The 27,876-nt window shown below is 36.2% G+C and overlaps 1 protein-coding gene across 2 annotated transcripts in view; it reads right to left on the bottom strand.

Moving 5' to 3' along the window:
• Positions 1–2,333: 2,333 nt before the first annotated feature.
• CBLB (Cbl proto-oncogene B, E3 ubiquitin protein ligase) overlaps positions 2,334–27,876 on the bottom strand; it is a 133,357-nt gene continuing 107,814 nt past the window's right edge. Inside the window, exons 12-18 of one of the 2 annotated variants that reach the window (XM_010567323.1) lie at positions 25,578–25,672; positions 18,317–18,460; positions 13,033–13,132; positions 12,813–12,948; positions 11,387–11,524; positions 8,732–8,851; positions 2,334–3,415 (exon numbers count right to left, since the gene is read on the bottom strand). In XM_010567323.1, the coding sequence (XP_010565625.1) occupies positions 3,153–3,415; positions 8,732–8,851; positions 11,387–11,524; positions 12,813–12,948; positions 13,033–13,132; positions 18,317–18,460; positions 25,578–25,672 (996 nt within the window). In that variant the 3' untranslated portion in view covers positions 2,334–3,152. The remainder of the gene's footprint in view (positions 3,416–8,731; positions 8,852–11,386; positions 11,525–12,812; positions 12,949–13,032; positions 13,133–18,316; positions 18,461–25,577; positions 25,673–27,876) is intronic. The other variant, XM_010567322.1, reaches the window with a different exon arrangement.

The following is a 27,876-nucleotide window of genomic DNA, read 5'->3' as shown; positions in this document are numbered from 1 at the left end:
GTGCAAGATGCACTCTTGAGATACTGAACGTAAGAAATTTTACCAGTCACCATTTTAGGGTTCCAGCCAAGCCATTAACATGGCTAATCATATTAAATTCATTCATTTTATCACAATTTCAATTTTTTTCTACTCATAGTCTTTGGAAAAGATCCATGCTGCTGATGTCCACTTAACTTCGTTCAACTTCTGATTCAGCCAATTTGCTTAAAATGCAGTAATTTAGCCAAAAAGAGATAAAAGTTGAGGCCAACAGACATCAGAATGATGGTCTAAAGCCTGCAATGACATTTAATTGGAAGAAATATGATTGCACAGGTTTCTGAGTTTAACCAACTTGGTTCATTCAAGCACTCTCACTTGAAGTCAGTCTTCCTTAAAGTTATATATGTGCATAACACACTGCCAGGATCACACCCTTAAGTCTTACAAAGGTTAAAATATGTTTAGAGAACTATGTCTTTAGAGAACTAGACTGTAACCAGATTAATTTATTTTAAGCCTATTAATTCCTGCAGAGTAAACATCAACACTCTAGCAAAGCAATTTCGCTCTGTTTGACTTTAAAACTATTAACCAAAACAGGTCTGAAATAGTCTTCACATTCCATTATTTAGAAGTGTTATTAGCACACTCATTTAAAGATTAATGGAACTCTTTTCAAGTTACCACTCAGAATATTGCTCATCAGGCTTTTTTTAACACGTGTGAAAAAAAGTAAGTGTCACTGGTGGTCACAACCAGAAAGGAGAAGAAAAAATTTTAAAAATGTAATCTACTGGGCAGCAGTTCCAGCCTCTAGTTGAAATATAAGGCTGTAATTTATACTAAGCTGCTGCATAAAAATAAGAAAATGAGTTCTCCATTACAATTCAAAATTTCAAAACTCAATCTGCCGATTGTTTGCTCATCCTTGTGAAGTGCTCTTTTTTCACTGCTGTCGTTGCTATGCTGGCAGTTATGCTAGAACCTCATTTAAGTAATTCCAGTACAACCAGATTGTTTAATTTAATAGCATGAATCATTTTGAATTTATAGTTAGCTCAAATGCTAGAGTGATGTTGTAAACAAAGCAAATGAACAAGAAGGCTCAAGACTACACAAAACTTCCCCCCCAGAGGAAAGATTTACTTGAACAAAAAAGCACAGAATATAACTTCAACCAAAACCTTTCATAAGCTCTACTCAAGGAATGAACATTTAAAGAAAGTTGCAAATGCCCTTTTCTAGAACATAAACTCAGAATCATTTGCTTAAATCAAAATGGAACAGAAGCTCTTCCGTATACCCTGAATTCTCGTGATCATCTTTTATCACTGAAGCAGATTAATGATATCCATACTATGCTTTGTGATGCTACAAAATAATTTATTTAATTGGTTTTAAGAATAAGTTCTTTGATGAAATGATGGACTTTGAGATATCACAGTAATTTCCACTGGGTGTTCCCAGTTATTTTGAATCCTGCAACTCAGCCATTTGCTGTCTTTAAAAAAGAAATAAATCTTGAAAACAAATGCATTGGCTGCTGAGATCTGAACCTGTAAGTGATATAACTTTCACCACTTGCTCCGAGTGAAGGAGAACACTGACAGCTGAAAGGGAACAATAAATATATACCTCACACCCAGCTTAGCACACTGTGAAAATTCTCATATACTGGTCACATCTCAAAATGTGAAAAATATTCTAACCACCACATGGTTTTATCTTTTCAACAGTAATAAAAGAAGATTTCAAAGTTTCCTAAAAAAACCAAGAAAGCAGCAATCTTAAGAATTATTCTGGAAAGATTTGGACTCTTTCAGTGTAATAAGAGCAAGAGTTGTCTTCTCTCTTTTCTAAAATTGGGAAGATTTTTAATTTGGCTTGCATCAATTTGGGCTCAAAAATAAAACATCAAAGCCTGGAGTATCACTAACCACGTAAAGAAAAAATGTGTTTCCAACTAAGCAGCTAGAAAGACAGTGAATGAATTTGGGTATTAAACACATACTTGAGAATAATAAAGTGTACAGAGGAGGAGGTTACTAAAGAATTTTGCAAAAAATATTGCTACAGTAGCATTAGGAATTAACAGTGCATCAAAGATTTAAAGTTTCCATGTTAATACAAACTGATCCAAGCCACAATGAACCACAGGATAATCACTCAAACAAAAAATTAACTGTATTCTACTTTACAGAAGCTAGAACTGGAATTTACCTGAATACCATTAATATGATTCAAAAAGATTCCTTCTAGTCTGGTATGCCTCAGTTTACATAGGTCATATAGAACTGGTGCCATTAGCGTGTAATCAAAACACAGTATTATCACGTGCATTTGGCTTTTTGAACATTTGCAATCAAATACTCAAATTTGAAAGAGCTTTTACATGTTAGAACTCAGTATTACTGCTGCATGAAGTGTTTTATTTGTTGGTTGGGATTTTTTTGTGGAAACTGTGTATAAAAGACCTTGAGGACTACAGGTCATGGAATTCATGTTAAACAGAAAGCTGCCCAACATTACTGTCAAAATACCTTTAAAAAGGCAGTTCATAGACAGAATAATGCATTTTACATTCAGATATTTCCTCTCTCAAAAGCAAAGGAATCTCAGAAGAAAAAAAAAATCAGTAGTGAAGGCCACATACTTTTTGCATTTGATGAGCTGAAATGCAAAAAAAAACAATTAAAGCATCTTGTAAGAGAAAAAAAAAAACAAAACAGAACTTCTGGAAAGTGATGATTTAGTTGATGGGGTGGTCAGCATGGAAACTGTTGGGAATGCTACAGCAGAACTGACCACAAGGTACAAGGGAATACGAACAGGAACATAGTACAGGCATCAACTAGAAAACTGTAACTTGCCAACTTGTAAACAAGAAAAAGCATTTCACAGATTAAAAGTTCTAGGGAAGTAAACTTCTTTAAATTATTTTGTCAGTTCAACCCTGATTTAAAAAAGTATGGCTAGCAAAAATACATAAGCCTCAGCATATTTATAAGTCTTGATCAGAGCAGCCATGAGCCTTTGATAAACGGCTGGAAACAAACACCCTTCTACTAAGGATGAAAGAAAAATATTCCATTCTCTTCTTTCTCTCACTCCCCAATCCACACGTGTATAATGTAGAATGCACATGCTCCAAGAAAATCTTGACGCTGCTATAGATTGAGACGTGGGGAGACCGGTGGAGGAAAACAGACAAACTCTCTTAAAATACTACGGGCCACGTCAACATTATTCTGGGCAATTTCAAGTGCCCTCTTGACTTCTTCAAAGGAGTAGCCCTCTCCCATAAGTTTCGCAATTTTTGCATCCACATTTTCTGTGGAACTGTCAGAGCTGTATGCTTTCCTGTGGTGTATTTCTGGTGCAGTCCTCCGAGGAAGTGGTTTAGGGGGCCTGGCTGGTGCTTGTGAACCATCTGTTTCAAATAAAGGAGATAGAAATCATTACAAATTGGCTTAAAATTGTGTTATAGGTAGGTCACGCCTGGTGAAGCAGTTTAAAAAGTAAAATTCTAAAGAAACATGAAGAGATATTTTAATTCACTGGTATCGCTCATTTTAAAATTCAGAGAGAAGCTGAATTCCTCAGGAGCATCCAAAATGGAAATAATGTAGTGAAATACTATTTTAATAATAGGATAGGAACATGCAAGTTACAGTCTGAATTACCCAAAGCTGGCAGAAAAAGAAAGTGTGATGAAACAGCAAAGATGATGAAAATAGCCAGTCAAAATTATAAAGTCTCTCTACTCTCAACCCACAGTTTGAGAACTTTTTCTTAGTGTGTTTTAAAAAAAAACACAACAAATTTGATCACAATTTTATTCAGGACCATAAGCTGTGTGGAAAAGGAATCCAAACAAATATGCCTGAGGGAGAAAAATCCTTCACTTTTTGGTACATCTTGCAGATTCTGTTCAGTCAATTGCAGTTTATTTCATGCATAGCAGCTACATATAACTACAGAAATAACTGGTTTCTCAAAAAAACCTCTAGTCCAATTATTTTCAGCAGTGAGAACAGAAGACGATCTTCCGTCTCCAGTCCTGCATTGGAAGTATCTCCCCTTTCCTTCTCTTCTGTGGAAAGGTTACCTTCACAGCTAATGTGGGTGCTAAGAATCATGATGTGCTGATGAAAAAAGCTAATATTCAAACTTACTGATCTTCTCAGAGTCAAGAGTTTCGTGCTCAAGTAAACTTGGTACTTTACTGAAACCTCTTTATCCTCACTGATTCCACAATAAGAAGCTTAAATACAAGCAGACATAGAGCAGAAAACACTTTCAAGAGCAAAGAAATTAAAAAAAAAAAAAATCTTTAATCCTTCAAAAAGGGTTCTAAAAGTTCCATCAACAGTGACTTTGATAGCTAAATTAAAGGAATTTCTGGCTGTGATACTTCCTGTTTGCTTACACTGACAGCAACGGCATTTTGCAGTATTAAGTATTTCAGAGACAGTTTTTTAGTGGTGAAAGAATATTGTATTTCTAGTATTGCTGTTACAACATGCTACCTTATCGTAACACTGGATAAAGAAAACTGTAACTCAACAGAATGCATTAAACACTTCAGATGAATGAAAATAGTTCACATTAGTGCACGTCTAATCAAGGTGTATTTTTCTCTCAACTTAGTTTCCATGCATTCAGATGAAGCGTTGCTATAAATTTCAATTCCATTTCTTAATTCAGAAAAGATAAGCAAGTAGTACTTTTAGCAAGATGACGATATTCATATAACAAATGGATGAGAGTAATTTGATTAAAAATTTACAGTAAGGTGCTAAGTTTAATTTCATTCTAATTCATTACCTATTTTCCTTGCAAATAGTTATGACACAACCTACAGATAAGTAATGGCTATTTCGTATTTGTTATGATTTTTTTCTCTCTGAAGATGAAAAGAATTATATAAACATCATACATTCTAGTAAACACACCTGAAGCAGATCCAAACCTGCTTTGAAGGTGTGGAAGATCCATGAAACACACTGGTTTGACAAATTAACTACAGCTCAGGAAATGTGGTTAATCACCAAAACCCAAATCAGAAACAAGTTCAAATTTCTCATTTCACTTATTTTAGAAAACTCAAGACTGTAACAGAAGAATATTCTCTATGTTTAAAATAATGGTATATGATGTTAAAAACAATCAGTTTTCTTTCGAAAACATTTCAAACTGTTTTAATATGCACACTTCATTATGGACTTCACTTGTATAGAGGATGAAAAAATTTTAATTTGCAAATTGTACATTTTTCTCTGGGCTTGAAGTACAGAAGAAATTCCTTATGCATAGATCAGATCCTTCTGTGCGTATGTTACAAGAGATGATTTTTGCTCTACCCAGTCCAATACAGGCTTAAAACTGAAGTTATTTCTTGTATAAAACCTTCAGTTTGCTTAATAAGGTTTGTTTGGAAGCTTCAGCAATCACATCATTTGCAAAGGTCATTTTTAATTCTGTCAGCAGATTTGCAGCATAGGCATTTTATTCTCACTACAGTGACATCTCTCTATAGCACAGATACTTTAAGATCTTCAGCCCTCTCTATCTCAATTCCCGTTATTATTTTTTTTAAGTGCTGACATCTCTTTCAGTATCTTCACATCCGTATAAAATTTTAGCTGAAGCTGGGTATCACATTGGATCCTGAGCTTAAAGATACTAAGCCTAAGCTGCATATCCATCTGGACACTGAGATAGACGTATTTAAGCAGGAATTTCCTTCCCAACCTCCCATCCTCTCTGATGTTTTAGCCACCATGGATGCTTAACTAAAAATTCAAATATATTTTCTAATTGCGTAATTCAATTAACAGTTTGTATAGCAAGGAGCTTCCTCTATCACTCACATTTCAGTACTTCAGCACTACATCTGACCCTCAGGTAATGGGTTAGTATAAAGGCAGACACCGGCTTATTTAATAATTGTTTAAAAAGCGCAGAAAAAGTTGTAAGCTGAGACCTCTGTGGCACAGTGGGAAGAGGATATCTGTAATGATGCCAACTGCCTATTCCTCTCTGCTGTGAAATGGCCCTCCTCTTTTCTTCCCTTGCTGCTTCTGTATGTTCGACAGTCTTTCACCGACAGACTGAGAAGCATCAGAGAAGCAGGTGACGAAGGCTTGTTGCACAAGGCTCTCTGTGGAGCAGTGGCGAGCAGCTACATCTAATCTAACTGGGGTACAGGAACAAAGCACAGCCAGGGGACATCTATACTGAGGAACTGAGAGAGCAGGGAGAAAGTGAGGAAGGACACATTGGTCCATCAAGCTGTTAGGTATAATCTTCACATTTTGCATTACTGTGGCACATTATTCCCCCCAGGGTTAACTGAAATCCACCCATTACTGATATGGGTCACCCTCCCCCTAACGTTTCCACGTAAAGGAATTTAAATTTGCATGCAAGTGCTTTAATAAGGCCAGGTGAATGAATAGGCAGCAGACAAATATACTTAACTAGCCATCTGAATCCACTTACAGAATAGCTAAATTCAGTAAAATACAGCAGACATCTATATTAGAGGCCTAATTTTCTTCTACTTTTCCCACATATCATTGGCTGTGCTTAGGTAAAATATACTAACTATTAGCAATATCTCCTGCTCTTTTATTGTAATAATTTTAAAAAGTTGTATTTAAGAAGTTTGAAAAACCATGCCTTTGGGATAGTTAGGTGCATAGCTGAGAACTATTTCTTAAGTGTTTAATGCTGAATACATTGCTGAATTAGAATAAATTTGTCATTACACGTTAGCGATTCAGTTAAACATCATGACAGCGATCTTAAAAACAGTCAAACCGAAGCACAGAAGTTAAAGGACTCCCCATGCTACTCTAGGGAGCCAGTGGCTAAATTATAATTGGATTTTAGAGTGAACTACATTTCCTTTCCAGCTAGTTCAAAGAATCACCATACAAAAGGGCTGAAATGAAGAACTTCCTAAGTGTACTGATTGGTTCAGAATAAATGCAAAAACCAAAGTTCTGAATAGTTACACTCCCTGCATTGTCTTTTTAAATCATAGATGAAGGTGAATCGGTTCATCCTGAAGCTCATCAGTTCTGTTCAATGGAATTACTGCCACTGTAAAAACAACTTTCCAATTAAAAGTATGACATGATCTATCACATAGTTTTCATTTAATTGAAATTAAATTGAATATCTTGCTGTACATCATGCTGATTTAGAATGATATTTATAGCAAAGGTCGACACATGTGGGTGTTTTAGAAGATGGCTGTGGGAAACATACAGACAGGCAAGTATTTATTAAGTGACAACAGAAAGCTCCAAGATCTTAAGTAGCAAGCATCTTACAGTAATTTAGGAAAATTAAAAATTGTTCTGCCACAGAATTGCAAGAATTGCAGGAAAAATCTGTAGCTTTAGAAAGGTAGTTATATCACTGTCATAGTTTGTATTATAAAAGAATTTAAAATGCCTTAAATAAATCAGGTTAACATTCTAAGACAAATAGATCCCTCTCAGTGTCACATATAAAACATACATTATAAAACAAATTTTTTTTCCCCCTAACAATGAGGGGAAAAAAGAGAAACACTGTTATAGTAGAGGTATCCTCCCCAAAGTGCTACTATTTACCAACGGCATCACACTAATTCTCAAATGTCCTATTCATTAAAAATTCTGTAGCACTCTTCAGGCTTACTTAATTTCCCCTGTATTTTAAGCTGGAAAAAGACATTCTTTCTTTCTTATACCCCAGCAGAATAGAACTACGTATTCCTGAGAAGGAGAGATACAATTACTTTTAAAAAAATCTTATCATTTTTCCACTTGTGATTGTTGCAATTAAACACCGGTGATCATTAGAAATGAAAAACTAGAGAAGTAAGTCTCTCCCTTTCTTTATGCATCAGAAAAGAGTTTTCATGCACAATTGTGTCTTATCTGGAGAATGAATAAAGGTTCAAAGCATCACTCGGCTCTTTTTTGGTGTGGTCTTTCCACAAAGCAAAATAATGCAGGTGGAACAATCCTCTCCCTTCCCCATATATCAAGCACATCTAATTAAAAGAAAATTTCTCTAAAAATTGGTGAAAGTACTTTTGAAATACAGGTAAATATTGTTATTGTTTTAACTAATTTGAGTAGCTTTCCTTTAAATACTATTCGTGTTGCCTTAAAACCATAAGCAAAATTTCTATGGCATAAGAATTGCTTCTATTCTACCTGTTCCTTTGCAAATGGAAGACTGAATTTTAATTGGTTTTGGTTCTTGTTATTTTCTTTAAAAAAAAAAAATTAAATTTTCTTAGCAGTTTAGACAAACATATTAGCAAAAAAGACCAGAAAATAGTAATACTTTAGAGAGTGAAGTTACTTCTTTTTTTTTTAAGAGCAATGAAACAAAGATGGAAGTGAGATGCATGTGGTCCCTGCAGGACTTCTTATCTCTTGTGAGCTTTAAAAGTGGCAGAAAAATCTCTGCCTTTCTCAAAAAATAAGGAACACTAGAACTCACATAAGTATTCAGTCTGGCAGCTAGTGACACTGATGTCGTAATATCTACACCTACAGACAACAGGTAGCCACTTCTACCTTTACTGAAGAACTTTAATCTCTTATCCTTTGATGATTTCATATTTTTGTAGAGCAGTTTGTTGCCAGGAATGACAAAAACCTCAATGGACATTATGGATTAAAGTTATTTGCTTCATAAAGTTGTAATTGTCTACAAGAACAGTTTTCTACCTTACCTGAAGAGGCAGGAAGTTGATCATAGTCTTGAGATGTCCTATTTGTTTTGACGTTTTCTCCAGTTACTCTACGAGCAGGTGGCAAAGGAACATGACCAGTTATCGGATCAAAATGGGGATCTGTAATAACAGAATCAAAAAGGTCTCTTAGAATAATTAGAATTATTATCTGGGGAGGCCTGATGCATAGAAGTTAGGCTTAGCATAGCCTCCCTTCAGACAGAGGAGCCATGAATCCGAACAGAGGTGTTCCCCCAGAGCACGTGCATATGCACACATACATCCAAATTCAACACTTGCACAGTAGACATGTAACTACGTCTTCAGTTGACAAAAACAAGAGCACAGCTCAAAGGCATCCTGCACTGACCATGGCTCTTCTGTCTACATCCATGAGGTACCTTTTGATTACCCAATCCTGACAGTGCTAGGATTGTGCCTGGCAAAGTATAGAAGAGGTTGCAAAGCCTGAAGCAGCAGAATTAGAAATATCCCAACTAATCAGTTTGGTTAGAGCTTCGTAACACCTCTATGCTTTGCAGTTCACAAAGACTGCAGGGCAGATTTCCTATTCACAGTGTCCCCGCTATGGGTAAATATTACCAGGACTGGTAAAGGCTGTGAACTAGGCTTTTCAGTTCTCTCTGCTGATTACAGGAACAGAATTTAAAAAAAGGAAAGAAATATATAGTCCTGGCATATTGTGTCTTCCTGTTTTTTTTGTTTGGGTTTTTTTTTTTTTCCTTGGCTATTGAGGATGCAGCTGAGCAAGTGCTAACATCATCCTGGACCTCGCTTCTGCTCCGGGCTCGTAACAGTGTTTGTATGTGAGTGCAACTTTTTGCTGTTGTTGATGATGAGATTATTATTCTAATCTGACAGGCTCTGATGGATAGCTGAGAAATCACCCCCAAGACTTGTATGAAACCAATCATCAAAAACGCATCATAAATCATCTACAGCAGTTTATCTGACAAGATGCAAAGTGAGTAATATGCCTTTAGAAATACCATATGAATAAAAAAAGACCAATCCACACAACCACGTATGCCTAAGAAGATTTATACCCTTCTAAGATTAATGAAAACTGCTGCTGTAAGATTATATTCACTGTGCAAATATGAACAATACATGGTCGTAGAGACATTTTCCAGATTTTTAATTATAAGCTATTAAATGTTTTTTAACACTATCAGTGATGCTTCTTAAAATTATTTGGAAATAACATTTAATAATTTAAAACTCTGCACGTTTCTGGGAACTGCACACAGACAGACAGAGCTTGTGTGCGTCTATGTGTGAGGGCTTCTATTTTTCCCCTCCATTCCCATTAACTGAATGGTGCAGTGTGTGTTTCTGCATCAGATGACAGAGTTGAGCCACCCATTCAGACTGGACTGCTGACGATTACATAATTTTTGTTTTGAAGTGTAGAAGATAAATTAATTCCTGGCCCTGTATTTATGAAGATCAACCTTTACATCCTGTAACACGCTGTCTTTTTACCTGGATGCATTCAGAGGCTTATATGAGAAAGTAACAAACTGAGCTGAATTTGCATTTTAAAGTATACACAGTTTTGGCAAATTACCCGATGTCAGGCCTTGACTGGTGGCAAAAAAATACATAATAAAAACATTCCGTAAAAGAAAGGTCAGCCAAACACCCGACAACCTGCCAGACCATTATGGAGTTGCACAGGACTGCTTGTCATCTACATTCTGGCCTTCCTGCAACACTACCACCAAAACATTTCATTTTATTCCTTTCCATGCAGCTTCTAAGAAAAGCAGACAGGAGGAGAAAGACATCTAAACCACACTGCAAGGTAGATAATCACTGAAAATATTCCTGGGACAGGTAAACTTCAAGACACCAACATCCTTTGCAAGCTTCCACAGAGAAAAAAGCGCCGCTTCACAGACATGCACTATAACCCACAAAAATCCTGTTGTAATCTGTATCAGCAGCAGCAAATATATTCAACTTAATTAGCCTGACAATCAAATACTTCTCAACTCAAAGACAAAAATCGTAAATTGTGAATATAGCTTTTATATCTTTTACAAGCAAAATACCAGACTGAAAAAGCGTCACAGTGATTCGTGGGGAGAGATAGGTGAACACCTGACTTATCAAAAAGGTTATGAACCACAGGCACCTGCAACTGTGTTCACAATTAATATAGTTTTGCAGCAAAATTTTACAACAGTTCTAACAAAACAGGATTTTTTTTCCCTTATTTTCTAGTTTTTCCCCAAGTTCCAACTTGAAAATAAACTCCATTAATTATGTTTTACTATAGAAAAGAATGGAGTTGATAAAAGGATACAGACTAGTATCACAGATTACAACACAAAACTTGGCACTTCACAAGTAATAACTCTTACTAGAAAAATACAATTTACCAAAATGTCTAGCTTGGTATAGACATATTGACCTTATATCATTACTTAGTGACAACAAAAAGTGAAGTCTTTTTATATTGAGTTGTTTCATCTCCACCATTAAAAACCACCTCTTTTTAACATTTTGTATAATGAAGTAAAGACAAAAGAGACTTCTGAAGCCTGATGACAACTTTATCACGGAACAGATAAGCTTCTGAAGTAAAGCAAAATGAAATAAAATATCTTGTTTCCATTGTATTCCTACCAGAATGAAGGAACAGTTCATGTCCCGAAGGAGGTCGGCTTCCTGAGCCAGCAGGTTTTGTCTGCTCAATCATGCTGTGCCGAGCAGGTGGTGGTGGTGGCGGTAGCGAAGGGGGTGAGTTATCAAATGCATCTTCACCTGCATTTTAGAAAAGAATTATTAGATGAGCAAAACTTCATTAAGAACTGTAGAATAAAGAGTGAAGCTTAATTTTTTTTTTTCTGAGGCCTTTACTCCTAGGGTTCATCTAGCAGTTCAGTGACTCCAATAATGAAATTGTAAACCTGACTCCTACTGTGCACAATCCTCTTCTAAAACATGCTCTGAATGACCTTTTGCAGTGCTCAGTTTCTTTTCTGTGATGGGGGGAGAGATTTCTTTTAGTGGCTTAGTTGCAAAGAGTATATTATAATGCAAGCTTCACTGAATATCATTGAAGAATAACAGCTATGTTTCAGTGGTTAAGCAAATATATTTATATTCAAACACCAATGCTGACTACGTTGAATCTGCTACATTTATACTGTGTATTATCTTTATCTGCTGTTCTAAAGCTCTGACCCCAGATATAAACTGAATTTTCTAGAGCTTGGCAAAAGAATGTACCCCCTACACAAAGGTGATGCAGACAGGGCTAGAATTACCAAGCAGTGTGATTTCTACGCATTCTTCTGCCTTCAATTCTATGTACTCCCACAACTCAGGAACACTTCAGGGACCAGAGAGAGTATAGTGCAAGAACATAGCAAATGTTCAAAAGGTTTTATGGAACCAGAAAATTGGATGATGACATACACAGATACAATCATGCAGCTGAGTTTGTCAATAAGGGCATGGGCAGTGGCCAAGCACAGCCCTTGTATATAATGCAGAGCTCACTGACTTTTGTGTAGAACAGAACAGAAATCAGGGTTGGAAATGATAGCTTTTGGTGACTGTAGGCAGCAGGGAGTTTTGAACTGTCCCTTGATAGTGGAGAAAATCAGAAATAAACTTATTAATTTAATTTTGTTTTCTTTGACTTAAAATACAACCTCTTCGGCATTCTTCTTTGTATTTGATTGAAAAAATGGAGTTAAGCTACAATAGGAAAAGCCCTCCACTCTTGCATTAAATGGCAATGCTCAAACTTCCTGCTAAGGGACAAAAAATTGTAATTTTTTTTTTTTAGAGAAAATGGTTTTGCTTTTCTTTATAGTTTGAATACAGATTTAGTACGCCTTTTTGTCTGTCTTGCATGAGGGCTTGCAGACAGATACTGAGTACAGATCATTGACACAAATATTGACTTACAGTTGTAATATTTAGCCCATAGCTTGTTTGGTACTCTTAACATACTCAACATTGGTTGTTATTCAATGAACATGGCATTTGGTTCATCTAGGCAATGTTAACCATTAAATGTAATCAGCAAAAAGTCTGCAACCTAAAGGGGGCACCAGAAGATCATAATCGGAGGGTGTCCTGTTGAGCAAAGAGCTGTGTTTTGGGTTGTCTCTGGTAGGAGGTCGTGCAGGTGGCAAAGGTACCGGAACAGTAGGTGCATCATAGACATCTCCTGAATGACACAATCACAAGAAGTGAATGTTTTCTTGCTGTACCCCTAGAAGAGCACAGAGTAAATTTTCTTGCTAAATAGTGGAAAATAAGAACATACCTAACTCTGGGTGTTTTGATTTCTTCATCTCAGAAGCAGTACTGTGTGTTCCATTCGTTACTCCAGCACATTGACCATTCTCACACACCCTGAAGACAGACATTAAACAGGAAGCAATCAACCAGTTATCCAAGTATTAATTCCCAGAATGATGAAGCACCTGAGCTGGCAGTTCACTATATGGAAATGAATGAAAGATAATAAGATGCACCAATTTTAAAATTTACGCTTTTTATATTGAGACCAGATACTGGTTAACCATCAATAAAACTGCTCTGCAGGATTATACTCCTTTCTTGGTGGGATACTGACATGGCTTAACTTACTCAAGGCTGCAATACAAGATAGAGGAAGAACTAACATTAAACATAGTCCTTACTTCAGAGCTCAGGTCATTCATTAGTTTATTCACACAGTTAAGCCACAGACTCAATCCAATTTCACCTTCCCAGCTGTTGAATTTTCCATAGCAGAAACATGATAAAGGGAAATGTGGGTTTTCATAATTACCCACACTGAAGTACACAGAAGAGTCATTAAACAAAATACAAAATAAAACAAAACAACAAAAAAAACCCCAAACAGAACACCACAACACACCACTAGCAATAACAAATTTCAAATAAACTCTTAGCCAAACATTAAAAAAAAAAATTGAACTAGCTAAAGCAGTTTTGCAGGCACCTATTCATTTCTGTATCAAAAAGCTGAGTCTCACTGACACTTCTACCACAGTTTACTGATTTTTTAAAATGGAAGCATATTACGCCCTCAAAATCAAACAAGAGTATCAAATTAAATATGAAAATCATCTAATCCAAACAGTACAAAGTTGCCTAGAATCTTGTCAGAAAAATACTGGAGATTATTTTTGTAAGGTGACTCTGTCCAAATACAGCAGGGAAAAACACAGAACAAAAGCCTTTTCATAATAGTAAATATTGTTTTAATTAATGTGAAAGAACTGGGAAATTACTCCTGTCATTGGTACTGTGGACCCTGCATATTCAGAAAGAACCAGAGAGTTTCTCTGGAAAAAGGCCACTGTGCTAAACAATTCCAGCTTAAAAATAAAAATCCCAACCCACCATGCACCATTATTACTAAATACTGGCAAATCTGCTAGAGCTATATACAGCTAAAATTTCAGATCTTGGGTTTATACCAATAGTATGAACATTAATAAACCTATCAGCTTTGGCCATATGGAAAGGAGGAATGAATAAAGGTCTGGAATCATTTAAAATATATAAACAGGAAAGAGGAAGTGAAATTGTGTTTGTGGTCCCAAGAGTTGTAACAAGGAATAATGAAACAAATGTAAGAATAATTACAAGACTTAAAAAATAAAACAAAACAAAAAGACTAATGGTAAGAGCTATTTTGTTATGAATTAATTTCCCCAGGGAAGTGGTAGAGGAAGTGTTGCTTCTATCTTTGAAATTAGATTGGTTCAATCTCTCAAATGCAGCGGACGCAACACTTTCTTTGACTCCTCAGCACATATACTAAATAACTTGAGAATATTTTCTACTTTAATTTGAATCTATTCTGCATTTTCAATAATCTAACCAGACACAGGCAGGAAGATAATTTAACATCGCACCACTTCAGAGTATTCAGGTCATAATGAGCCCAGTTAAGTGTTCAGTTTACAAATCATGCTAAAATACCTGTTTACATCAACAGTAAACACCAGAAAGAAGGGCAGCAAGTGAGTACTAACAAGCAAGCCTTTGTCCTTTTCCTTTTGGAAAAAGCTTTATTAGGAAAAGATAGTGAATATAATAATGTATCATTCTTCTAGTAGTAGTCTAATTAGTAATGCTGAAATTCTTTCCCTCCATTTCTTATTGCTGAACTTGCCCCATACCTGGGAAGAGATGATCAGCTGTAACAAACCAGACAATTAACTGAGCTGCCAGAAAATAAGACTGTGAGTAATTTTTTGTTTTATTCTCGTAATATTTTTAGCATTGTCGTATCTACTGGTAAAAGAGCAAAAAGTCTTAGAGGCAATACAAATTTGGGGGTAGGATGGAAGTATTACACAGCTCCTAAATTATAAAACATCCAGAAGAAATTTTGTAGGCTCTTCAGTTTACAGAAAACTCTTAAGTACTATCCAAGAACTGAGGAAGCAACACTGAGGAAAGCGGTAAGAGACAGGGACAGAACTGAAAGGTGCTAAAAATTTATGACAATTAAAAAAGAAAAAGATTGTTGGTAACAGTTTTGCTAAACAATACTGAAAAGTTAAGCTTTTATTGACACTCACCTCCCCATGAGATTAAAAGTAGTACATTAAAAGAATACACCACCAACCAGAACCAAGATTCTTTTTGAAAGCTTTATCTCAGCTTTCACATCTAAGCAGCGACATTAGCTAAAAGGAGACATTTTAAGTATATGGAACATCATATATATTCATACACAAATATTCAACAAATTTTTTTTTTTTTTTTAACGCTTAGGAGAATGATTTGTTTCAAGTTAAAATTCTTATCAGAATATATTATAAAATGAGTTGGTGGTTTTAATCATAGAGCAATGTGAATGGCAAACTGAGGTATTTTCTCTGTAGCAAGTCCTGGATTAATGCTAAAAAAGCCCACTGTAAGTGCAAAACCAAGTATGCTAGCTAAAAAATAAACTAAAAACTAGAAAAAACCTTTGAAATCAGCTTTCCATCTACAGCCTCTTTTAGTAATTCTAATGGCCTGCTGACATCCTGTACCAGCCAACTGAAAGCACTCAACTCTTTTTTCTGCAAAAGAAGGATATAAGAAAATGACAAGTTTCTGGTTTTCCAGTTGGTTATTTTCTCAAGAAATCTTTCAGGGTGCATCTGGATATTAGCATTTTAGTCCAGGTCAGGAGTATCAATTGAAACAAATCTCCACAAGTCATTCCCACTTACAGCACTTTTTACACTGGTTTACATTGCAAAAAGGTCTCAGAACATGCAGACTCAATTGTTTCTGGATGACTGTCCTGGTTTCGGCTGGGGTAGAGTTAATTTTCTTCTTAGTAGCTGGTACAGTGTGTTTTGGATTTAGTGTGAGAATAATGTTGGTAACACACCGATGTTTTAGCTGTTGCTAAGTAGGGCTTATCCTAAGGTAAGGATTTTTCGGTTTCCTGTGCTCTGCCAGCAAGCAGGTGTACAAGAAGCTGGGAGGGAGCAGAGCCAGGACAGCTGGCCCGAGCTAGCCAAAGGGATATTCCATACCACAGAACGCTGTGCTCAGTATAGAACTGGGGGGAGCTGGCCAGGAGGGGTGGATCGCTGCTTGGGCATCACTCAGCAGGTAGTGAGCAATTGCATTGTGCATCACTTGTCTTTTCTTGGGTTTTATTTCTCTCCCCACCCCCCACCCATTATATTCCTTCTCATTTCAATTATTATTACTATATTTTATTATTATTGTTATTGCATTTTATTTTACTTTAGTTATTAAACCATTCTTAGCTCAACCCATGAGTTCTACTTCTCTTTTTGATTCTCCTCCCCATCCCACTGGGAGCAGGGAGGAGCGAGCGAGCACCTGTGTGGTGCGTAGGTGCTGGCTGGGCTGGGGTTAAACCACAACAACGATGTTAACTGAACAGATGTCCTGCAGGAGCTCAACCAACGTGCTGCAATTAGTAAACGGTACTCCAGCCACAGGACCATGTTAGGGCTCGTCTGAATCCCAAACTTCCCAAAACATGCAGTGTGGATGTGGGATCCTTGGAGTCAACTGGTCCCCTCTACAGACTCACTCCTACTGCACCACACTACTTGCTAACCTAGACATAGCCCTCGGAAGCTGCTAAGCCAAGGTCATCTGCCCACGTACTGCTCTCTTCTGTTGCAGATGAATTCTTGGCTAAGAAATGCTACATCCTGTGTAACCCTAGTCATGCAAGCAACTCAGCCTCTATTAACGACTTCGCATGTTACACAAAGACATTACCGTGCAGAAGCACAACACACTTGGATAAAAAATGGCACAGGTAAAAGGATTAGGACCTTGGAAAGTTGGGGGTTTTTTTCCTTCCCATTTTTTTGCTTGGCCAACATTGAGAGTTAAACTTTTTTTTTTTTTTTAAGCCTCATACATTAGATAGGAATTTAAGTACTCAAGATCATAAAGCTCAGACAACTGTGTAATATCCACATTTACACAGTGAAGGTTGGATCAGCATTCCTAATAAAAACAGACTTTTTAACCTGCATGCAAGGAGTGATCAGACTATGACCTTTTTTGCACCTGTTCTAAAATCTGATTGAAGAGGTCTAAGAATTATAATTGGCTAATTTTGGGATGAGAGACTTGTCGAGCTTTATTGATGGTGGGTCCTTGCCATTACATTCTGACAGAGAGAGGAAAGAATGGCAATATGTCACTGCATTTTTTCAATAGCAGAAGAGTCTGAACATTTTAGATCAATACTTGAATATCATACTTTTGGTTTACAAGACCAGTAGAGAATTGGCCCTTCTTTTTCCCAAGACTTATTCTCTTAATTCCATACATTCAGATTTTTTTATGAGTCAAAGTCCAATAAGTTCACCAGGAATGACATAGACCTCAGTTGTCATGTCCCTTGGCTCCAAATCTCCTTGCCATAATCCATTAATAATTCAGAACTGTGAAAGTTTGGAGTTATTAATTTAGAACACATTTAAAGCAAAAGAGATATATTTCATCTGAGTTTAAAAAAAAGGTTCTCTTCCTGAGAAGCACAAAGAAAATATGCTGTGGAACAGGCTCAAAAAGCTAAAAAGGCATAGCACACATGGGACAAAAAGAGAATCAAAGTATGTACATACAGCTGCCAATTCACATATTTTTTAGTATTGCGCTGCTTCTCAAAATGAATTACATGAAATGTGAATGTTTAAGATTTTCGAAGCTGACTGGGAACTTCCGTCACACAATTCTCCTTAAAATTACACTTTGCGAGAGTTGTGAGGGTTGAATCTCCTGGTCAGTTCTGAAAACCTCAACCGAAGGGAAAAAAGGATCAACTGCAGAAATAGTATTCAACAGCAAAAAATACCCAGTTCTGATGCAAGAAAGATAAAACAAAGTGAACTTCACAGATTTATGACTGTGGTGGTGTTCAGATGAAACAGAGGCGTAAGTAATCCAAGCTTGAAAAGATAAGGCATTTTAGAAGGCAGGCAAGTTTAACCATCATTGTAAATATTTAATCCAGTTAAATTTTGGAAAAAGCAGAAGTTTTGTAAATAAATTGCCTTCAAGGCTGCTAAATGATCTTACCGAGCAAGAGGTTTTGTATTATGACCATGAGGTGGTTGTGAGTTCAGTATTACAGGATGTGAAGATGGAATTTTGTATTCATCATCATCATCTGTGTGATCCCTTGATTTATCAGACAGAGAATTTGCTGAAGGAACAGGGCACCTAAGGAAATGAGAAGAAGAACAGTTCTGCTTTAACTGTTACATAATCAACCTCAGTTTAATACAGAAAATACTCTTCTTTAGCCTAAACATCCTCAATACGTCTGCTACGCAAGGTAACAAAACCACCATGTCAAACTAAAACTTGTAAGGTTATTGGCATTTTTGGCACTGAGAATGCAGCTACTTTAAGCAAGCACAACATAGCAAAGAACTGCAAAGAATTAAAAATAGAATACTAAAAAGGCACTTACAAGGCTTAACCTGTTCGCACTTATCAAAAGAACTAAACAAAAGTTAATTCGGGGCAAATAGTATTTAGCAGGGCTCAGTGCGGCAGCAGACATTCACCCTTTGAGAGAAGTCTTGTTCCAGCCATAAAATTATCAAACTCCCAGAATTTGCCTGTATTTTAAATTAGTTTTACTTCAAACAATAATTGTCTTTAATTGTTCTCCCAGACAGTGATTTATATCACTTCTTGAAAGCAGTGGAAGCCCAGGAAAGAGGTACGCTTTACAATCTCCATTTACAGGTAACAAGTTCCATCATGGAGAATATTGATGGATATGAAACTTTTTTTAAAACAAAAAAATAACTCCTACTACCTGGTTTTCTGTTATATAAGTGTAAATAAAATGATGGGCAAAAATTTCATTTTAGTGAGCAGTCTGGAGAAAATAATTTTGTTAGATATTAACAAGCTCAACATAATCTTTTGGCCTTCATAAAATCTAACTAGCTAGGTTATAGGTCTAGCAATCAATGTCACCTGTTCTTTTATACATAGAGCCCCTCCATTTCTAGCAATTACTCCAATACATTAAGATAAACAAGGAACTCACAAAACATCTGAAATACAAAAGCTTACATTAAGGACTTAATTTAACTTCAGGTTGATCATACAGGAAAACCACAAACAAGTTTCATTCTTGAACTAGCTGAACATGAGGAACAAAAAGCATGTAACTTCAAAAATCATCTGGATATTACATTATGCAGTGAAGAGCACCTTTATGTTTTGCCCCCAGACAAGCCAACAGCTGGAGGACCTTGAACAAAGATGTCCAGTGTATCCACAACCATTTTGATTTGTGGCTTAAAAGCATGGGTAATGGCCCCTGAGCTGAACTACATGCTACATTACAAGATCCATGTACTTCATACATCATTTAGGAAAGTTCTTAAGGACTATAAGGAGATATAAGAAGGAAGTGGACATACTTTCTCTTATTGTGTGGTCTAATTAGTTTGATTTTATCGTAAGGGCAAGAGCTGAAATGACCGGCCAGGCCTATCTCCTCATTTTTTCAACCAAGCAGCGCCTGAATCACACAGCACACCTCTTCACAAAGGAAAACCATATGTCTTTCACTATTTACTGTAGATGATACCACATGACTTCAGAACACCCAGGTACCCTATGAATAAAACCGAATAACTAACTACCATGAGTACTAGCAAGTCACTAAATTAATAAACAAAAAAAGGGAGAAACGGAGAAAGAAGGGGACAGATGTGCTGCTTCTGCTTGAATATATTGAAAGTCTAGAGCTCCCTAGCTACTTGAATCTTCTCAGACACTCTTTCCTTCAATCCGTAATATACTTTTGTCTTCAGAAACAAGCTCATGAAAGATGGGAATCCATCTTCTTCTGCAAAGGCGGGGGAAAGAAGATTTATGGCACTGAACTGCAAACTCTATATTGCAGTTTTCAACCCCTTTCTGTAGAGGGAGCAAAATTTCACACAGCAATGCAACGTGAAATTGCTTTTTCCATCCTTGATTTCTTAGATGGACAAGAGGTTTGTGTCACTGCTGTAGAGCCATTTAAAGAACAGAAGGTAAAAATGTACAGGGACAATGAGAACTCTGTAGTATTCTCAGGTAGACAGTTGAAAGAATAAATGTTCTCAATTCTGTGGATGTGCAATCATTCTTACATGGCAATCCAGCACATTCTGGAGCTGTTATTTATTATTTTTTTTATATATATATATGCCTGAGTTTTTTTGAAGATAATAATGAATTGCAGATAGCAATGTTTGAAATATTAATATCTAAACCAGAAACGTCCAATATTGACCATTACTGAATGTCCAATACTGATGAAACCAGGTTGTTAGTATTGTTTGACATCCTCTTCAAAGGCTGGGAAAAAACAAACAACACCCCCCCGCCCCCCTTCTCTGCTGAGAAATTGTTACTGGTTTAGAGCTATTATTAAAGACGTTAAGTTCCAGGTGTCCTGCTTCTGAATACTGTGTAGCCTTAGACAAGTCCTTCAATATTTGCCAGGTTATAAATATTATTATGTGATTAATATTTGAAAGGTGCTTTTGATCTGTAAAGCAATAGAAGAGTTAGAGTACTAACATACAACTAACATACTCTCCATTAGGATCTTAAAATTGTTGTATACTTACATTATATTTTATTAATATTTCAGAATTAATATTTTTTTTAAAATCATATTGCTCTTTCAAGTCACTCCAGTTGTAATGATATTTGAGTCCAAACCTCTTTTGCATTGTTCTGCTAGATGTCTATCCCATTTTCTCCACGATTATTGAAATTTCTTCAAGAACAAATTGTTTTATTAAATATCCATTGTTCTAAGACTAACTCTACTGTTCTATACAAAACCATCTAAGATTATAAATAGACAAATATTTTACAGGTTTTCTTTAACTAAACAGAAGAACATTGTCACTGTATGTGAAGACATGAAACACTTAGGCATCTGCTTATCAAGCTGGTGAAATTTTCTGTAATTACACTTCAAAAACTTCATTACTCTTATATCTTTAGAAGATCTGTGTACAGAGAGAGGAATGCAAAACTGACGAGTACACTGTATTTATATATTCTCTAGTTCCCCTTCCTACTCCTTAAGTGGAAATAGTTTAAAATTGATAGTCAGAATTACATTCTGCTAAGTGATGACTTTGTATTTTCTGGTTTGTTGAACAGAAGGCTAGATGTCAATCTCTCTTATCCTACTGAGCACCAAGGACCAAAGGCAAAACAGGAAAAGATGTGAGAATTCGTTTTTGTCAAGCCACTTCAGCTCCAGCTTAGTTGTAAACAGAACTCCAGGGAAACCAACATCTCATACTTGTTTAGAAGTATTTCAGGGAAAGGCCCCCCTTCCATCATTTACTGGTAAACTGATTCACAGAACTTAGACACGATGAACTTGCAGTCCATGTATTACAGTCTGGATCAGGACCATGCTTTAAAATTAATCCCTTTACTCTCCCTACTTACCATGTTTTGATTTACACTGAGGAGTGCACAACTTGAATACCTTTCAGATTAAACTAAAATACACGATACATTCCAAGTGTGCCCCTACTATGTTCTGATTGCTAAAGACTGTTCAAATTCACTGGACAAGACTATAGCCCGTTGAACTGCTGTCCCCTAACATGTACAGTACAGGCATCAGGTCCTTACTACCTGCTCTTCTGTCCTATGCAGAATACTACTTGCTAGTGCAGACAAACGCTTTAATCTTGCAAGGCCTCAAGCAAACTCTGTTTCAGCAAAATAAGTGTTAAATTATAATGGACCACATGACCAAGTCAACATTTGTCAGCTGCTGGTGGCAACTGCTCCTAAGCATGCTCTACCCTTAAAACCAAAGAGTATATAAAGCAATTCACCTTCGTTCACAGAGAAGGACACAATTTTCTATTTGTCACAGGGTAACCTGTAACACAACGAGAATTACCGCAGAACAGCTGATGTATCCAAACTCACTGGCCTGTCAGTCTATGGGCTAAGGACACATTGTGTGCTCCAGAGCATCATCTCTCAGATGTCTGGAACCTGCATGTCAGCAGTGCTCCTTCTAATGCCGCTGGAGAAGCACCGTGCCAATGGCTGATTTCAAGGGAGCCAGGACTTCTAAGGCACAGCTGCCTTTAATGGAACTATGGCTTCACCTTCAAAGTTTGTTAGCAAGATAGAAGGCATAGTAAGAGGAGAAATACCTTTCAGTTCTACTTTTCCCTCAACTACCTCAAAGCAACTAGATATTCCTAATATATTTATAGACTACAAAAGGTACTTGGAATTGGATGTCTCATTACATACTCAAAAATAGACACGCTCTCACAGAAAGTATCACTGTGATGTAAAGTACTTCCAAGACAAAGAGGCCAATTTTCTATCAATGTAGCAAAATGGGACCTACTCACAGGAATAAAACACCACTTAACTTGAAAACTTCAAAGTCTGGGGGAATAATGGTTCTGTATCTTTGACATAAAAGCTTTATTTATTTTTTCAAGAATAAAGTAGCAATTTGATCAAAACTGCTAAAAATAATCTGACATAATTACAGCAGTCCAATAAAAGGATAACTGTTTTCACATGTAGGATCAGCAACATAGTGGCTGAGTGGAAAATAAAAATCAGATGCTTGGTTAACAAGAGTCCAACATTTCATTATTAAAGTATGGTTAATAATAATCAATTTAATAAAATGAAAATAAATCAGCACTGTTTCCAGAAAAAAGACACTAGTGCTTTTCTATTAATGTAACTTAGTAAAGGAAAAAAAAAAGTCATATTTGTAATCTCATATACAGTAAAAACTGATCAAATAAGTTAAGTTGGGACATTTTAGAATTGTGAAGTTTCAACGAAGGGTCATTTTGCCTCCTTACTATTTATACTAAGACATTTCATACATGGTCAATGTATCCTTCAGTCAAACCTTTGAAACTACAGACTTATGATAGTAACTAGAAAGAATAAAATGCCTTGGAGCTATATGAAACAAACTAGCTTTCATGCCACAACTCTGCAGAGATTGGAGAGTAGTAAAAATGAGAAACTTGCACCAGATTGATTGCAGTAGCACAGTTGTGGAAAGCAAAAGTATTTTGGATCAAGTACAGTTCAACATATTTATGAGGGCTTAGTGCAGTTAATTTAACAGGAGGAAAAATACACTGTGAAAATATTCTGACATTTCAAATTAAATTGTGCTAAATATTATTTAGGTTACCTTTTTGAAAGCAATTTTTGTGGTTGGTGGAAATATTGAACTTATTAAACTTGCTAGTTTTGAAGATCCGCCCCCCCCCCCAGTTTTTCCACCTATATATTGCCACACAATATTATAGATTATCAGGGTATTTCCTAGTAGTAACAAACACTTAATTTGAAATCAAATTTAAAATAGACATGTTAGCATTTCAAGAAACAACATACAATGATGAATTTTTAACAGTCATTCCATGTGACATTTTAGTAGTTGTTAATTAAATAATTTGAACTTCTTACCCCTAGGCTATATATTGATACTTTTTACATTTTAAAAATCAAAATTTAAAACATGCTGTATATTTTTTAAAAGGTGTACGTACAAAACCAAACCAGAAATGAAAGCTAATTTTTTCCTCAAAAGTCTATGGAGTTTACTTTTAGCAAATGAAGATTTTCTTTTGGCTGGAATACATCAGTTTTCTATTCAGAAGACTTCAGTTAATGAAGGTATTTCTTTTGACCAAGCTAAAGTCACAGATTCTAGTTTTGGATTGGTTTGACAGGGATTTTGTGCATGTCCACATTGCTACAATACCCTGTGGACTTCCCAATGAACACCATATGGTGTATGTATACATTGTACTTTGATTGTAGGCTATATTCACAAAGATCTGAGTAAAACATGGGATTTTCATGAAGCAGAATTTTTGGGGTTTTTTTTCAACACTGTGAAAAAGAAAAATAAGAATCTTAGCCTCTCCACAGTTTAATTTGCTTTGGAATATGGAAGTATTTAGTTTGTCTATCAGATTTATTGCTTAGTCTGATTGACATGTGATTGACATGTGTGGAACATCCCAGGTTTTGCATTGTATCATGGAAGGAGTAGTCAATTCAAGGAGATCAGTCTGTAAGGGAACTGATTACATGAAGTATCCAAATGGTACTGCTGTGACACCCTACCTCAATCAGGTTACATCACAACATTACATTACAGAAATGTCTGGATAATGTTCTAAAATTTGCTGCTGAACTGAAAGTTAACATGGAGAGCTTCAACTCAGCAATTGTTGCACCTGAAAATATGCTTCTGAATGAAAAAGTCAATGCTCCACCGCACCTTTATTCTAGCACTCGGGAAGATAAAACCCAGCACATTAATGAAATGGTGAGATATATTTGTCTTTTATGTTACTGCTAACCAAACAACAATGGAATGGGTGCTGAAGATATGGCAAAATTACACACTAATGAGAAAATTCTCAGTATTAATATGTACTGACTGCCCAATTATTTTATTTAACAGCAAGAACCACAAGGAGTACCTTGGAAAGAAGCTGTAGGATAACCTCAAACATTACAAAACCAAAAAACTGACAAACATTATAGCACTTCCAAGCTTTCTATTTTAAATATCTCTTGCTCTGTAGAAAATCCTGTGTGATTCAGAGTCCAAAACCACTCGCTATGCACAGCAACATCTTGGTACTAAATAAACAGTCATGTTACTGGAAGACTAAGAGTAGTCTGCAACTTGAAATGACAAAATTTCCCAAACCATACTCTGGAATTCAGGGAGGTTGACCCCATTTAAAATGATATAAAATGTTTTTGTTTGGTTGCTTTTTAGCCATAACAAAAAAAAGATACTGGTGTGAACCCTGGATAAAGCTCCATGTGCAGAAAGCCCAGAAAGCATGGCTAGATTAGGGGCAGAATGCACACAAGTCACGCTCTTTACCCTTAACACTTTCCCTAGCATCCCTCATCTCCTGTGACAAATAGCTCCGACCACACTTCTCCTGTAGTAGTAGAAGCAAAAGCAGACGGTATCTGCTCCCACTGCCAAATGCCTGTGAGCAAGATCTGCCACAATTTATTCTCTCTTCCTATAAAAACGTAGTATGTTCAATTAACATTAGAACTGTTCCCACTTAATCCAGACAATTTACATTTTCTTTGTAAAACCACACTAAAGTTCATGGAAACAGTATCATGAAGTTATATTAGTTCATTTTATTTCTTTCTTTTTCCCCTTTTTCTTCTGGCACCAAAAAATCAGTGCTATTATCTAACATTAATTAGCGCATTTCTTTTATAGATAAAGTTAACTTACTTTATACTGGGGATGATGGAGGCAGCTGGAAGAGGGGGTGAAAGCCGTGGAGGGACATCATATTCTTCATTTATCAGATGACCGTTTGAAAAGACCTAAAAATCACAAAACTGTTACAACGGGTATCTCCTTGCATTTATCATCTTGGATGTTCATCGAGTAGATTTTATAAAACAGACCTTGAGAAGATTATGGGTGAAGGCTTTCCTAGGAGTTCATACTACAGAGCTGTTATCTGAAGTCAGTCTTTCATACCTGTTTCAGCTCAGCCCATCTGGGAGCTGTAGAACACATTAGCCTAAAACTTCACCAAAAGAGGAAGTTCCACATCACAGTTACTAGATGAACTACTCAGTTACAACTGAACTGCTTGGGGGAAAATTAAGATTTCAAGATTGCAAACCGATCAAAGTGAAAGAGATGAAGTACAGTAGGGAAAACAGCAGGTGCAGCATGCTAAACATATTGATGTTTTTTAAAAGTCTGTGATACAGTGCCTGCCAGAATTCACCCCCTACCCACAGGATTGTTTTCCTGATTCTTGGCTTTTACCAATAGCAAAAAGATTATATTACAATTGATATATGAATCAGGGAAGAAAATTGATTAAATGTTTCCCTTGTGAATGTGCATAAAGCCTGAAACGATAATTCAGAATTGTCAGTTGCTCCATTTAACCAAATGGCTTAGATCTGTAACCTGAAGATGACAGTTCAAACAGCATTTGGTTAAAGAAATACATACGTAGCTTCTCCAGACTACAATGGCACTTCTACACTGAATGGTTATTCTGATTTGAGAAGTATTAATTCTATCAGCTTCAATACTGTGCCAGACCACAAATGGAATGCTATATGGAGATGCAATTGAAGATATAAACCCAGTATCCTTTTAAAATCAGATGAAAAGCTATAGGATTTTAAACAACAGCCTAGTTGTAAGTAAAATTTTGGTGTTTTGCCTCAATGCTGATAAAAGGAAATTCTAATTATCTGTAACATCATGGACTTCTTAAGCACCTTTCAACATATATGTCGAAGTTCTTTACCTATACTAATTGAATTTCAGTAACGTACTTTCAAAATAATCAAAATATCCATATTAAAAAAAAAAGTAAAATGGAGATAGAAAGGTTAAATAGCTTGTGACCTTGGGAAAAGCAAGTAAGACAGAAAAAGTTATGATTTTTAACTACCGTGGCTTAACCACAAATCCACCCTTCTTAGCACAAGCTATGTAGTCTTCAAGCAAAAAAAAGCAGCTTTGAGTTAATAACCTGTTCTGTGAATAAATTACTGAGCTGCTTTGATAAAACTGATCAGAGCAGAACTAGGAATTTTTTCTTAGGCCATCACCACTTGATGTCTTTTCAGACCTGAGCTTCCCAAACTGTACATAGTCTTGCAAGTTGTCTGAAGCTGCCGAATGCCAGAACTACTCCCTCTACGCTCTCCTCCCCAGATATCTTAAATTAACACAAAGAAACACCATAGTTAGACACACATACTATTCACTGCAAGCAACGACAGGAAAACATACTTCTCCTGTGGGTGACAAGCAGAAGACCCCTAGCCAAACCAAGCTAGACAATCAGTGGAAAGGTTGCAAGTGACAACTCTGAACGCCCTCAGCACTGAAAATGGATTATTGGACATTACACTGGACATTTGTCCAAGAGAATTCAAAGGCTGCTATGAACAAATTACAACTCCAGCAGCTGGAGTTCTGATTTAAGTACAACGGAAGAAAAATTCAGCTAAAGATATGTGTATTGCTGTAAACAATTGACAAAGAGAAAGGGAGCTGCAATGCTAATTATCCTGAAAAATGTTCCGAGTACTGATGATAATACCAAATCAAACAATGCAATACTGGGCTTGTGTCACTGAGCGCTTTCAAGGATGCTGCCCATATAGCCAGTGGTAGAGATACAATAAATGATTCTGCATTTAGCTTGGCTTTGGCTGTATTTGTTTCCTCTTTCTTAGGGTCAAGGCAGGTTAGATCTTTTCCATTAGAGTATATTGAACATCATGACTAATTTAATGCTCTTTTGAAAATAATGTTTTACTGATGAACAACACAACTGACCTTTAGAATATTTAGCTTCTTATGTTAATGCACACAATATACCTGACAACCTAAGTATATTTGTATACATCATCTGTACATATTGTATACATTACAGATTGAAGAGGTTACCAAGTCCTCACCTCACCAGTTACAGAGGTAACTGGAACATCTACTCTTCCATCACCAAATGTGCACACAATTTTGGCATAAGGCACTTCCAAAGTGG

The sequence above is a fragment of the Haliaeetus leucocephalus genome, unplaced genomic scaffold, assembly GCF_000737465.1.
Source record: "Haliaeetus leucocephalus isolate CR32 unplaced genomic scaffold, Haliaeetus_leucocephalus-4.0 Scaffold228, whole genome shotgun sequence".
In the NCBI taxonomy this organism is placed as follows: Eukaryota; Metazoa; Chordata; class Aves; order Accipitriformes; family Accipitridae; genus Haliaeetus; species Haliaeetus leucocephalus.
Note: the sequence above shows the minus strand (reverse complement) of the source record. Positions and strands in the feature narration are given on the sequence as shown.